The sequence below is a fragment of the Dipodomys merriami genome, unplaced genomic scaffold (assembly GCF_024711535.1).
Source record: "Dipodomys merriami isolate MVZ:Mamm:240054 unplaced genomic scaffold, mDipMer1.0.p SCAF_3, whole genome shotgun sequence".
In the NCBI taxonomy this organism is placed as follows: domain Eukaryota; kingdom Metazoa; phylum Chordata; class Mammalia; order Rodentia; family Heteromyidae; genus Dipodomys; species Dipodomys merriami.
In genome coordinates, this window is record NW_027204492.1 from 109638882 (window position 1) to 109654693 (window position 15812).

Sequence of the window (15812 nt, forward strand, 5' to 3'; positions counted from 1 at the left end):
AAAGGAATGACTCTAAATCTTAAGCCCGATTTTTTTTTTTTGTCAGTCTTTGTTTTTGTCAGTTGAAACTTGAACTCTGGGCCTGGGCACTGTCCCTCAGCTCTTCAGCTCAAGGCTAGTGCTCTACCACTTGAGCCACAGCACCACATCCAGCTTTTTCTGTTTATGTGGTACTGAGGAATCGAACCCAGGGCCTCATGCATGTGAGACAAGCACTCTACCACTGAGCTACCTTCCTAGCCCTTAAGCCGGATTTTATAATCAGAAATTTAACTGTAAAATTTTCTGTGTGTCATATAAGATTATTTCTTTGTTGCTTTGTATGTCCCTCCCCCAAAGTATAACCCCTGCTTTCACTGTATTTGATGTTGGTATAATTTGTGGAGGGGAAGGGGAAAAACAAATCGTTTAAATAGGGATACAGGTGGACCCATTGCAACAATGAGATGTACAAGTTGTTATGTCGAAAACGAACTTTACAACTTTCATGTGAGGGTGGGGGGAGGACAGGGAGGATTGGGGGGGACGGGGGAGGATGGGAAGGGATGTGAAGGGTAAACAAAGGAGGAGGCTACAATGCTTGATAAGAAATGTACTCATTATCTTGCCCATGTAATTGTAACTCCTCTGTACAGTATTTTCACAATAAAAAAACTTCTGTGTGTGTGTGTGTGTGTGTGTGTGTGTGTGTGTGTGTGTGTGTGTGTGTGTGTGTGTGTGTGTGTGTGTGTGTGTGTGTGTGTGTGTGTGTGTGTGTGTGTGTGTGTGTTTTACTAAGGACTGAACTTCAGGCCTTTGCTCTTACTAGACTAGTGCTTGAGTCACGCACCCCAGTCTTAAGAGTTTAATTTCTTATAGCCAAGTTAAAAAGTAGGGGCTGAGAGGCATGCCTCTTTGGAGGAGTTGGAATTGGTATAATGTTATAGGAGGTGCTTCAAAGGTTAAACCCTGTACCCAGGATGGAACGGCAAATGTAGTTTTCCCGTTTATAGGAACACGCCTGTTACATTTAGAGTTTTGAGTTATGTTTTACTCTGGCATAGCTTCTGTTGATATAGTGCAGCTGAAACTGGGCCCACCAAATGCAAGCGGATTGACAGTTGTTTATGTAAATGAAAAGCCTTCCAGTAGGGAGTGCACAAAGCACTCCATTGTGAGGACAATTCTTTGCACTCCTTCTTCTCTGGCTCTAACATGCTCTGCTCCTATAGCTCCCTGCTGAGAGCCAAGAAGACTTTCCCTAATACCACTGGTCAAAGGTGTTCATGCAGGGAGCATGTGAAAATAAAAACTTTACAGGGAGTTTTCACAGCACTTCAGGGATCTTTCTGAGTTGTAGTAGAGAGGAAAATCTGAAAATCTGATATGGTCATGTATTGAGAGCATTCGGTCCCTCCTCTTAGCACTGTGCCCTATCCCTTATAATTCTCCATATCCTGTAGATGAGCAGAATGGAGGATTACCATGCTCTACTCTTGGCCACTCCTCAATTTACCACTGTGGAGAACCAGTTACCCGCCCCCCAATAGTTGTTTCAGTGTTTGTGATGATGTTCCACATCTTCCTATGTTGTTGTGTGCGTTCCTGCCTCACATTGAACAAGCATCTAACAAATATGAGGTAGTTGGAATGGTAAGGAATGCTGTCAGATGCTAGTGTTGTAAAAGGAATGCATCCAAGAGCCACCCTTGATCTTGGGTTTTGCCAGTTGTTTGAAAGGTCATCTCATGAGTTTGGCGTTGTATGAGGGCATGAGTAATATCTAAATGTAGTTTCTCAGGCCATCTTCTACTTGTAGCTTACAATGCAGCTCCTCCTCTCTCTCTTCTTCCTACTCATTAAACCTGGCTGCCTTGGTATTGCTGGAGTTCTGTGTGGTTCTTTAGAGAGCAGACCTTCAGAGATGAATTTAAGCTTTCTCCTTGGCATTTTTTTGTCCTGTAATTTGCAACTTCTTTTTATACTCAAAGGAGTTTGCATATAAGTTGGAATAAAGTCAGAGGAGTGATTTTTATACTATTGATTTGAGCAGGAGTCTGGTCCCACATTCCACTATCACAAAAAAGCTAGATACATTTATCACTTGGGAACTAATTCCCTTGGACTGAAATCGAGTGATTGTCTTTCCTGGAAGCATTAGTTTCTTCATTTTGGCATGAAAAAGAAAAAAAAAGTTACTTGTTCCACTAACTAAAGTCATATGTTACTTATCTGTTCAGATGCTATGTTACCAGATCTTGTGGCACTCAGAGAATACATGCAACTTCCCCCAAAAGTTTATTTAGTGCTTTTGGCAAAGAGAGCTAGAAAGAGAGGGAATTAGTATTATTAAAGGTTCAAGGAGAGGAGTTTTTGGAACTTTCTTTTTCAACATTAGGTTTGCAATGGAGATTGGGATGTAGTAAGAGAGAAAAGTGACACCAATGTGGTGATTATCGCTGTATCTTGAAGCAGATCTATAGCCAGTGTCAGTGGAATATTTGGCTGTATAAATCCTTCCATATACACATCCACTCCTATATGAAGAATTGGCATCTGGCTTGGGGCACAAGCAGACTGCATCAATGTGGATGTTTGTGCTAAAAAAGTCTTTAGCCACCTCACTGAAGGAAGAGGAAATGTTGGCTGGAGCTAGAGAGCTTGGGAGTCTGTTCCTTCTGAAGATACACAATGAAATGGCTCTGTTTACTGACCTCTTAGGAAGTGAATTGGCCACACATGTTGTCTGGGATTGTCAACATAGCCCCTAAGTGCCTGGCTGGTGCTTGTCCTGGATAAACCATCTTTCTTAGTAGCCGGGAGGGTGGGGACATGCTATTCTGTGAAGAAAGCCACCAGTGGAGAGTCTTAAGTCCTCCTCCTTCCCTACCTGGTAGATGTGGAGAGATGTATACACAAGATTCCCTATTTTATTCTTTTTTTTTCTGTCATGGGGCCTGAACTCTGGGCTTGGGTGCTGTCTCTCAGCTCTTCAGCTAAAGGCTAGCACTCTACCATCTGAGCCATAGCGCCACTTCCGGCTTTTTCTGCTCATGTGATGCTGAGGAATTGAACCCAGGGCCTCATGCATGTAAGGCAAGCGCTCTACCACTGAGCCACCTTCCCAGCCCCTCCCTATTTTATTCTGTCCTCTGAAGCCTGCTCCATAACTGGCCTTCAGTTATGTATGATCTAAATTTGAATGTGTAGCTTACTGGCAACGATAAGTTTCTTTGTCAGTGAGAATAGACAAGGGAAACTTTTTTTGTGTGTGGAAAAATGGAAAACATGCTTTGTCGTTTATCTAGAATAGAGAATAGGCATCCGAGTTTTTAATCTAACACAAGGTATTTATTTAAAATGAGTGTAATCGCTGCTGTATTTAGGTTGATGGCCCTCACTTGAGCATGCATGAGAACCCATGGAGGGTTTGTTCCCTCTGAGACTGCTGGGCACCATCCCCCGAGTTTCTGATTGAGAAAGCCTGGGGTGGGGCCTGGGAATTTGCTGTGCTAACAGTCAAGGGCCACACTTGTCTAGGCCTAGGTTCTAGAGAAGACAGAAGCATCAGAATTCCTGTAGCACTGGACTCTAGACTTTATATCACTGCCCATAAAGGAGATGGAAGGATTTAAGGTCTAGCACCCCTAGAAGATGAGCATGATACCACCTTCACCATTACACCTGGTACCGAGATCCACCGAGGTCAGTGCATAGCGTTTGCTACAAGAGTGAAGAGGAAACCAGAGGAAGCATTGCTTTTTCATGTCTTTCTGTACTAAAGTAAGTGCATTTAACTGGTGGTCTTTCTTTTTTTTTCCCAGTCCTGGGGCTTCAACTCAAGGCCTGGGCACTGTCCCTGAGCTCCTTTTGCTCATGCCTAGCACTCTACCACTTGAGCCACAGTGCCACTTCTGCCTTTTTCTCTTTATGTGGTACTGAGTAATGGAACCCAGGGCTTCATGCATGCAAGGCAAGCACTCTACCACTGAGCCACATTCCCATCCCCCTGGTGGTCCTTCTTAATATTTGTTAGTTTGGACATCTGGTAAACTGGGTCATGAGACATGAAAGCAATGCTTCTTTTGCTACCAGAAAGTGGAAGTTGTTATAATATGCAACCTGCAAGGGTTTCTCCAAAGGAAAACATCTGGCTTAAAGATTCAACCGTTGCATGTCTTTTTATTTTTCAAGAAAGTAAACCAAGACTGGATTGGAAGTAGTTCTTGAGCTTGCATTTCCTGGTTCCCTCCTTCTATCACTGACAATCTAGTTGTTTTTGTTTTTCTTCCATAATGTCTTAATAGTAGGGATGCTTTATTCTAGACCCTAAAAAGAAAAGAAGAGAGATTGGTAAGGATGCTGTTAAAGTATGAACAGAAATGTCAGTGAAATGATGCTTTGAGAGTTTCTCATTTTACTGATAATACCTGATCTTTCAAGATAATCCTAAGAACATTTATTCATCAAATTTGACCTTATGGCAGAAGAACATTTAACTTTTTCTTTTCCGTGATATTTTCTTGGCATCATAAAATGTTATTAGTTTGAGTACTTAACACTTGAGGGGTGGCATATATTTGGGGTTTCATTTTTTTTAATCCGATATAGAAAGTCTTGCAGCACCAAATAAAAATGTCACTATGCAAAATGTAAAGGCTTTCTGTCACAAATGTTTTTAAAAATTCATGAAGGGCTGAAAATTTGATTTATCCTCTTTCTGTGATTTATTCATATTTAATGCTAGTTTCAACATTTGAAGCATGAAGAACCTTTGCAAATTAAAAACTGGTGAATTACTTATTTGAAGAAAAATTCTACCATGCCAGTTTTTGAATTATGTAGCCCATTCCTCTTCATATGTTCAAGGGCACAGAGATGTTTGGTTTCCCCATTGGTCGGAATTCTCACTGGTGAAGCTCTTATTGGAGGGAAGTTGATTCACTCGGCTATGTGGTTGTGATAGCTATTTCTCTAGTATCAGTGAATACTTCTCAGGCATTAATCTTGATCACACAAGTACAATGACAGAAGAGTGGGAACAGCCCTTGATTCTTGACCCATTGGCTTGGTTTATTTGGATTTTTGTTTTTGATTTTAAGTTCCTGGGTAACTTATATTTTCAGGAGCTTCTTTAGGTAGAGATAATACTAACTTTTCTAGGATGATTTCATAAACAATGAATGAAAATAAAGTTATCTCCAGATGAGGGAAGAAAATGAACTCAAATCAAACTTGTATGTATGTATGTAAGTATGTATGTATGTATGTATGTATGTATGTATGTATGTATGTATGTATGTATGTATGTATGTATTTTACTGGTCCTGGAGCTTGAACTCAGGGACTAGGCAATGTCCTCGAGTTTTTGTGCTCAACGTACCACTTGATCCACAGTTCTACTTCTGGTGTTTTTGGTGTTTATTTGCCATAGGTCTTACAGACTTTCCTGCCCAGGCTGGCTTTGAACAGTGATCCTCAGATTTCAGCTTCCTGAGTAGCTAGGATTACCAGTGTGAGCCACTGACTCTCAACTTTCATAGTCTTTATTTTAACTAGTGAGTAGATGCATTGGTTCTAAGGCATTGAATCTTTTCAAGGCCCTGGAGAGACATTTTGGGGACAGTGAGACTGTCTTATCCTAGAAGACAAGAGTCAAGAGTATGTTTGCTGCCGGGCGCTGGTGGCTCACGCCTGTAATCCTAGCTACTCAGGAGGCTGAGATCTGAGGATCGCAGTTCAAAGCCAGCCCGGGCAGGAAAGACCGTGAGACTCCTATCTCCAATAAACCACCAGAAAACCGGAAGTGGCGCTGTAGCTCAAATGGTAGAGCGCTCGCCTTGAGCTGAAGAGCTGAGGGACAGCGCCCAGGCCCAGAGTTCAAGCCCCACTACGGACCAAAAAAAAAAAAAAGAGTATGTTTGCTCAGACTCTGTAAAGTAGCTGGAAACTTAGATGATGATGAGGAGTTACAATAAGACTCAGTTTCTCTGAGCACCCTGGCCTCTCCCTGCCCATCCATCTCCCTGTCCTTCCTATCCCTGCATCCCTATATTTACTCTAGTTTTCTTCCTTCTTACCTTCGTTCTCCTGCTTTGCATTTACTTTGAAGCACCTCCACTAAGTCAACTGTTTGACCTCTGTAGATTTAGTCAGCTTCTCAGAAAATGAAGCAAACTGTAAATGTTTTCTTTGCTAACAATAATAAACCTTTTGAACCCTCCAAGGAAGCAAGAACATAAAAGATACTGAGTACCTTCAAGGATAAAGCCTGTTTTATCTAGTTTTCTCTTTGTTTATCGTTGAGGATCAGGTCTATTAAAGTATGGCCACCAATACAAAGAGTAGTACAAATTTGAGAATGTGGTTTTTGGAACCAGTTTTGTCTTTATGATCTTGATTTTATTCTTCTGCTTGGTGACGAGAACCATCTTAATGTGTAAAATTATCTTTTCTTTCACAGACTATTGGGAAGAAGTTACCTCCACCTGTGGCAACTCTAGACCCATCAAAAACAGAGATGGATAGCAAGACTAAGAGTGAGTTTCCTTATTTTGAAAAGAAAATCCTTATATAATATGTATATATATTACACACACATACACACACAGACACAGACAGAAAGACAGACAGACACACACACACACACACACACATATAATTTGGGGCTGATATTGGGACTTGAACTCAGAGCCTTGCTAGGCAGTCATTCTACCACTTCAGCACACTCCCCCACCCCCAGCCCTGTCTGTTTTCATTATTTTTTCCAGTACAGTCTCTAATTTTATAGGATGGCATATACTACAATCATTCTATTTTGTATATTCCAAGTATTTTGCACTGTTTTTTTATTATTATTTTTTATTTTGCACTGTTTAAGTGGAAGAAAGACTCTAAAGAATAACAGCTCAAGTACTTTAAAGATTCATAGGACTTGAGGTCATTTACTTTTAGCCTAAACCACTCAGCCAACACTACCCACCCTGATTTCCTGCAGGCCTTCTCAATGCATCTCTCCTTAAATACTTCCAGATACTTTTGTAACATAGCAGGGAGGAGACAAGAGGCGTTTAGAAGGATAAGATACTACATAGTAGGGAGTTAGTTGTGTCTTAGAACATTACTAGCTATAGGAATATCATGTGAGCCAATTGAAGTAATAGGTAATTTCAAATTTTCTACTTGGCACATTAAAAAAGAAAAAAAAAACAGCCAGGCACTGGTGGCTCATGCCAGTAATCCTAGCTACTTAGAAGGCTGAGATCTGAGGATCTAGGTTAGAAGCCAGCCTGGGCAGAAAAGGCTTGGTGAGACTCTTATTTCCAATTAACGACTCAAAAACTGGAACTGATGTTGTGGCTCAAAGTGGTAGAGCACTAGCCTTGAGCAGAACAGCTCAGGGACAGTGCCCAGACCCCAAGTTCAAGCTCCACAAAACAAAAAAAAAAGAAAAAGAAAAAGAAAAACAAGAGCCAGGCACCAATGGTTCACAGCTTTAATCCTAGCTACTCAGGAGGTTGAGATGAGGCTCACAAAATTCGAAGCAAACTGGGCAGGAAGGTCTTTGAGTCTCTTATCTCTAAAAAGAAAAGTAGGAAGTAGAGCTGTGGCTCAAGTGGTAGAGTGCTAGCTTTGAGCCAACAAGCTCAGGGAAGAGATCCCAGGCCCTGACTTCAAGACCCAGGACAGGTACAAAAAAAAGAGAAAGAAAAAGAACTGAATTTAATTACATTCTATTTAACTTAATTTGTCAGTATTACCTTTTAACACGCTACCCATATAAAATGGTCAAATGAGATAGATACTTTCTTCTTTTTTTCCCATGTGATGTCATCACAATCCAATGTATAATTTATTTAAGTAGTTGTCCAAAGGGGGTTCAATCGAACATGTCAGTTTGTAAGTTCAATGCATCTTGATCAATGTTACCCTTTCCATCTTTTTTCCAATGCAAATTTACAGGTATGGTATATTTCTATTTAGAGTAGCCACGTTGTGAGTGCTTAGTAACCATGATATTGGAAAATGTAGTTTAAGGGTAATTCCTAGGCCTAAGATAGGCTTCCCGTGCCTGTAAATGAGTGTAAATGAGTTACAAGTGCTCAAATCCATGTGGGGAAAGCCTGGCCGCTAGTCCTACAAATATCTATTAACCATACCCATTTACCTGGCTAAAAGCATCCTGATGGGAAAATAGATTGCTAATGAAGAATAGGTTTGCAGAAACTGGGTAAAGTGTTTTAGAGTGTTAGAAGGAAGAGTGCTGTCACTAGCCATGTGACTTTGGACACATAATTTGATTTCTCTAGCCTTCCTCCTCATTGTCTACATTATAACTTCAGAGAGTTGTACTAGAGAAAGACCCTGTCATTTCTTCCAACAACTTCATTTTCTGATTCAATTCTATAAGCTTTAGAACTCAGAGAGAAAGGTTTTTTTTTTGTTTTTTTGCAGTCCAAGTATTGAGTAGCCAGATGGAAGACAAAGAGAAGTTGTGAACAATTCAGTGAGAGTATGAGACAATGTTGAGATTAGTGTGTCCATAAGTGAGTAGCAGTCAGGAAGGAGAATTATCATTGTCAGTGAAGTCTTGAGGGATGTTTACTGACAGACATAGAATTCCTTTACACTTAAACCATTTTCCTGCTTCTGGATTTTGATGCACATCTATGTTCAGGTGCAGAATGCTAACCATCTCCTTCCTTCTTCCTTTCTGATCTAAAGACACCCTGGACAAAACTTGCCCAGCAGTACAGCAGGAGAGCGGCAGCTCTTTCCTGCACAGCTGTCTCCTTAGCATGCTCTACTACAAACTCACATCAGAATTCAGAGTTATGATGTTGCAAAAAAAATGTCCATAGGGGTTGATATTTTCTGAGTGAAAGTGAAATTCAGCTGATCAGGATTTAAACAATGTCATCTCTACCCCTCACCCCCAACAAAAGGCTTTTTATGATACTGAAATTCATCAGAAACTCATTCTGAGGAACAGATTGCCATAATTTTCATAACAAGAGGAAAACTGTCTAAATATTCATAACGAAGTACCCTGAGGTTCCTCCAGCACCTCACATCTGGAGTTTCTCCTCTTTCTTATTACAATTGATGCAGATTTGTGGCCTCTGTAGATAGAAAAATAGCCCAAAGAAAGGGCTAGTTAACATGCTTCAGAACTATTAGCTCAGTCTTACAGATTCAGAAGAACAAATGAACAAGTGGGTTTGGAAAAAAAATTGTTTGACAGAATTTGTACAAGCTAAATCAGACTTCTGAATAAATTATGACTAGAGGAGACAAAAGCTAAGTTTTCCCTACCCAACCTTGTTGATTGACTTGGTAACCGGACCTTCTTACTACCTGATTGCTTCACTCATTGGTTTGCTTCCTGGGAGCAGTTTCTCCCTGCTTGAATGCCTGTTTACTCTGGAGTCAGCCTTACGTGTATCTGTTTCCTCTGCCTCATGAATGGCTGTGCCCAGTGTTAAATCTCTCAGTCCCAGCTCAGTGTTACCTTCTCTCCACATCGATAAACAGGAGAGAAAAGGGTCAGCTCCCTTGTGCTGCTTTTTCCTCAGTTTCATAACATATACCCAGGAGCCCTTCAGCCCTCTTTTTCCAGGCCGGTTATTTTTGCTCAACCCCTCCCCCCACCTCCAGTGCTTACTCATGCTGGGGACTGGGGATTAGGGTCACACCACCAATTAAGTATGAAGTATATTTTCTAACTGTATTTTTTTTTTGTCTTTTCTTTTTTGGTACTGGGGATGGAACCCAGGACGTTGCACTTGCTAGGCAAGCGCTTTGCCACTGAGCTACATTCCAGCCCTGAAGTATATTTTCAACTCACCCTTCAGTGCCACTCACATCTGAAGTATACTAAAGCCTTCACACTAGATGTCCCAGAAGTCTCCCCTCTTTCTAGAATGCACCACCTTTTATCAAGTGCCTCACACAAAACTGCTACGTAGATTCAGAGTGAGAGCCTTCCTAGAAGAGTACCTGGCTAGCCATGGTGCTTGAAGATCTGATTTTCAAATGTCACCCTCTTACAGAAGAAAGACTTTTCCTAGTGGATTGCTTCTCTCCCAAAGAATCTGAGCTCCTTACCTGAGCAAAGGAATCTCTATTGAGAGAAGCCAGGATCTGGCCTCTGCTTTGTAGTAGAGAACAGAAAGGCTTTGCTTCTCAGATTTTCATTTTCTCTTTAAAACTATTTCTTCTTAAAATTGAGAGTAAAGGGTGTTATAATTAATACTTGTAAAATAATTGGTCAGTCCCAATTCCCGGGAGCATTGAAAACCAAAGGCTACTGTGTGCCAATAGCATCCCAGTTGTGACAACCAAAAAAGTTTTGAGGTATTCCCTTGGGGAACCTCATCTGTCTTAGTCCATTTTGTGTGCTGTAATGGAATGCCACAGTCTAGGCACTTTATAAATGATAGAAATCTGTTTGGCTTATGGTTCTGGAGGTTGAGAAATCCAAGATTGAGTGGCCACATCTGGGGTGGGATGGGATAAAGGGATTCCTGTTGTTATTACGTGGCGAAATGCATCACAAGGGACAGAGAGAACAAGATACTGAACTCACAGCCTCAAGATCTTTTGTAACTAGCATTAGTGCATTCACGAGGCTGGGGTTCTTATTAACTAAATCCTTCCAGTAGGCTTCATCTCCCAACTCTTTACTGGGGATTCGTCTCCATCATATCAACCTTGTGAGGGACACATTCAAACCATAGTAGAACCCTACTAGTAAGTGCCACCAGGACACTGCTGTATCCCTATTGCCTGATGCACAGTAGATACTCAGTTATTATTTACTGAATAAATGACAAGCTCCTCCTACTAACACCAGGTGCTGAGAATGTGACCTAGAACTGGAGTGCTTGTCTAAATCTAGCATGAAGCACATCCAACCCCAGTGTCACCATCAAACTGGTCTGCATTCCCTATCCTTAGCCCTAGCCTTACCTGTTGCTAGATACTGGCTCTCAGTGTGTTCCCAGAACCAGCAGCAGCAGCTCTTAGTAACCTTGCTAGAAGTACAGATCGTCAGACCCCACCCATTTGAGTTCTACCCAATCAGAAATCGTGGAGGAGGAGCCCAGCAATCTTTTTGCTAGTCCTTCATCCGAAGCTGATGCCTACTCTAGTGTGAGAGCCACAGACTGACATGACACCAAGGTCCCACTTTACATTTGAAGATTTATATCGTAGGGGAGGGATGTAGAAAGCTATAGTCAACAGGTGCCTCACACTTTAAAAAATACTGGAGTTTGACTTCAGGGCCTAATAATAGTAGGCAGATGTTCTACCTCTTGTGCCATAGCCACAGCTCTTTTTTTGCCTTAGTTATTCTTCAAATTAGATCTCAGACTTTACTGATCCTGCTTTAACTCTGTAGCTTAACTTTTTGCCAGGGTTAGCCTCAAACGAAGTCTGCCTCTGGAATAGCTAGGATTACTTGAATGCACCACCATACCTGGTGAAACTTTTTTTTTTTTTGTGATAATGGGCTTTGAACTTGGCCTCACACTTCTCAGGCAAGAACTCTACCATGTGATCTGAACCTCCAGCCCTTCCCCAACACACTGCTTAACATTAGGAATGGTTGAGAAGCATACTCTAGTCCTTCTCTGTCTGTTTCCTAGGACATTGTACAAAGCCCATTGGCATTCTACTCCTCTAAGACGGAATTTTTGAGTGTCTAATTTTGGAAGTTATTTTCCCATTTCTGACATTCTGATACTTTAAATGAGTGACCCTCATCTTCCTCATTGTTACTTTATTGTCTGCACATCTCTTCCTTCTACTTGATTATAACCTACCTGACTACCAGATACTAGTACCTTAGTCTGTTGTTCCTAGAGCATATAGAAGTCCACACCCTTACATGCACTTCCAAAATACCAAGAGCTCTGAAAACAAGAAGAGTTTTTAGTGCTCACTAATGGATAAAACTTGTTCTGAACGGACATGGACCCATTTATAGTATATATTTTCTTATGTGGGATAACTAGTCATCTATTTGCTGCAGTCCTAGACTCCACCAGTGGATAATACCTAGTATATAGTCTATGCAGTATATTTTCTTTCTAAAAAGGTCTTACCAAAGGTTCTGTTTAGGGATTACAAATTAGTGTCCTAGATAATAATATCAGTCAAATGGAAGAATTTTTAATACAATGTTGGTGAATGTAGATATCACTGAACTTGATACTTTCATTGTAGTGTCTCATAGGAAAAGAACTCAGGGCTTCCAGGCCTAGATGAAACCCAGTACTTTCTACTACCTGCCAAAACCCAAGGGCTTATGGGCTAATTTTTTTTGTCAGCCATAGGGCCTGAACTCTGGGCCTGGGCACTGTCCCTCAGCTCTTCAGCTCAAGGCTAGCGCTCTACCACTTGAGCCACAGCATCACTTCCAGCTTTTCTGTTTATGTGGTGCTGAGGAATTGAACCAGGGCATCATGCATGCAAGGTAAGCGCTCTACCGTAGCTGAGCCACCTTCCCATCCCCTATTTTTTAAATTTTATATTTTTTTAGTGCTGGTGCTAGGACTTGAGCTTAGGGCCTTGTACTCTTGTTCACCTTTATTTCTCATAGCTGGTGTTCTACCGCGTGAGCTATGTCTCCAGTACAGAATTTTGTTCATTAATTGAAATGGAGTCTTGAATAATTTTCTTCCTTGGCTAGTTTTGAACCATGATCCTCCAGTTCTCCACTTCCTGAGTAGCATGAACCATTAGCACCCAGGCTGGGTTGTGATCTTTGTAAGCTAAAACTGAGTCTAGAGATTTCTGGATTTAACATTATTTCCTTATGCGTATTTGTTCACCTTACTAACATATTTATCCTGTTTGTTTCTGCTTTTAAGCTGGGGCTTTTTTCTTGATTGTTTTAAGTTTTTCTTAATTGAATAGGTTGCAAAAATAACTGGAAGGAGTCATGTGGTATGAACATGTGAGCTCAATTCCTTTAAATCTGTTTTCAATATATAAATTTCAGAAAGTCTAGAGATTGTAATAATATTTTCAGAGGTTGGGAATCATGACTGAACTTCTTGATCATTTTAAACTGAGCAAGTTTCTTCAAATTAATTGGTGCAAGAGCTAGTTATCTGGGAACTAAGTCATAATGACAGGGTTCTTGAGCCTTGTGATATTATATACATTTCCCCACTCAGTTGAATGTGTTTGTATGGTCTGTTTTGTTTCTGAAAAGGAGTCATTGTGTTTGTCAAATTCTTAAAGGACTCTAAGAAAAGAGTCAGGATTTAAAACACATGGTAATTTGTTAGTATTTTTAATCTTTCGAAGGACCAAATAAAGACAAGTCATCTCAATTGCTGAGTAAGTTATGCTTTCGTTTTCTATTATGTATGGAGGTATTCATTCCTACTTGGTTTCAGACTAATTAAATCTATCTAATTGATGAATAGATTGAAAATGCCTGCCTCCAAAAATTAATGTCATTCTTTTCTGTTCATCTATCTCTGTCTCTGCTACTCATTTAAAATTTATAAACTTCCCACATCCAGAAAAGGATTTAGAAGTATACTCTTTTATAATCTTTAAGTAGTTGTACAAAGGAGTTATCGTTCAACAAATTAGTTTATGTATGCAATCCATCTTTTTGGTATTTAATAAATTTTATTTCTCTTTCACACATATACCTCTGACATTTTACTGACTGACAGATTTCATGTTCTACATGTCTCATTTAATTGTATACATTTTCTTTTTAATAAGCATTTGACTTTCTGGGGTCCCTTGGATAATGTCTTTTGACATCATTTTTTTTTATCAGTGTCACCCTTTCATTATTTTTCCCATCCCTCCCAACCTCTTAAGGCATATAAAATGTCTTCATTTTATGTGAACTTTCTCTTGTATGCATTCAATCTTGCCTTTCTCTGAAATACCTCAACAATATTTCATCATAGCAAGTTTGTGCATATATTTGTATTTTTTGTCAGTCATTGGGCTTGAACTCCAGGCCTGTGTGCTATCCCTGAGCTCTTTTACACAAGGCTAGCATTCTACCACTTGAACCACAGTGCAACATCTGGCTTTTTCTGAGTAATTTATTGGAGATAAGAGTCTCACCGACTTTTCTTCCCAGGCTAGCTTTGAACTGTGATTTTCAGATCTCAGCCTTCTGAGTAGTTAGGATTATAGCTGTGAGCCACTGGCTCAAAGTATTAAATCTGTATTTGTGAGGGCTTTTTTTCAGTACTAGAGATAGAACTCAAGGCCTTGTACATGATAGGCAAGTGTTCTACTATTGAGTTATAGCCCCAGCCCCTAAACCTTTTTTTCTGTAATGTCAGAAGAGCCAGGCACTGGTGGTTTAAACCTGGGATCCTACTACTCAGGAAGTAGATATTGGGAAAATTGTGTTTCAAGGCCAGCATGGGGAAAAGTTTGAGAAAGCCCATTTCAATCAATAGCTGGGTACTGAGATATGTACCTGTCATCCCACCTACATAGGAAACTGAGATCAGGAGGACAAAAAAGTTCACAAGACAACCGCCTCCCTCCCCCACCCTCATACCCCCAGCCATCTCAATAGAAAAAGATAAGTATGGTGGTATATATCGATCATCCTAGTTACAACAGGAAGCATAAATGGAATGATCTTAATTCAGACCAGCCTGGGCAAAAGCAAGACTCTTTCAGAAACAAACAAACAAACAAACAAAAAACAGATAGAAAAAGGCTGAAAATGTGGTTCAAGCAGTAGAACACTTGCTTGGGGAAGCATGAAGCCCCAAGTTCAAACTTTCAAACTGCAGAAACAAACAAAAAGAAACAAAAAACCCAAAACAAGAGCTATCTGTCCTTTTCAGCTTATAGGGAAACTATAAGCATAAAACAAAATGGTCCCATGGAACATTTTAAAGGCATGCTAGTACTTGATTAGCAATATTTTCCCACTATACTGATTACAAGTCAATTCTGTAGTTATTTATTAACTGTCCTACTATATGTCACAGCCTGAAATACTAAAGGAAGAAATAAAAGGAAAAGGAACAATAAAGACACACATAGGAACAGGTGCTTTTAGTGGTGGAAGTGGCATATCATGCCTTGTATTTAGAAGAAGTAACTAGAAGTTAGCTCTTTTTTTTCTTCTCTTGAAATCTTTCATGCCAGGGTATCTTCTGCTTTGAGTAGTGGAGCCTTATCAGATCACAAAGTGGCGGTAAATGGTTGGTTTATTCTAGTAATAAGTGATCCAGAGACAGGCTTCTTGAAAACTGATGAATTTGAGACATTTCAACAGTATCAGGACTCTGGGTCAAATTCTCTGTTACTTTCTTGGCTTTTCTCTCATTTGAAATATGGTTGCGACAACCCTGAACACAGGTAAAACAGCGTTCAAAGCAGAAAGGGGCAGCTGTTTTTTCCAAGTCTCTTTCTCTTTTAATTTTAGCTAGGAAACAAAATCTTATAGCCTCTATGCCAGCATATTTCCTCTCACAATTCTTTGGCTGGGACTAGATCATATGTCCATCTCTAAACCAATCACCAACCAAGAAGAATAAGTTGGTCATTATTTGCCTGGGCAGATTTTATTCTTCCCTAGGGCTGTGGGAAGGTTTTCTGTTCTTGAATGTAATGTCTCAACGAATTAGGATTCTGTGAACTAGAAAGAGGGTTGGGAATGGCTGCTAGAAATTTAATCAACAGAAGTTGATCACAATTTATTAACTTTTTGTCTGTAAAGAAGAGAAACATCTGTTCCTTCATTTTTGGTTGGTCATAGGTTTCTGATATTCTTTGTAAAATGTGTCCATGGTTTCCATTCAAAGAATTATTCTTAAATT

At 40.2% G+C, this 15812-nt stretch overlaps 1 protein-coding gene across 7 annotated transcripts in view; it reads left to right on the plus strand.

Moving 5' to 3' along the window:
* Positions 1-15812, plus strand: part of Sh3kbp1 (SH3 domain containing kinase binding protein 1) — a 334803-nt gene that overhangs the window by 226078 nt on the left and 92913 nt on the right. For all 7 annotated transcript variants that reach the window (XM_070040761.1, XM_070040765.1, XM_070040763.1 and 4 more), the window contains one exon: positions 6443-6518. In XM_070040761.1, coding sequence (XP_069896862.1) covers positions 6443-6518 — 76 coding nt within the window. The remainder of the gene's footprint in view (positions 1-6442; positions 6519-15812) is intronic.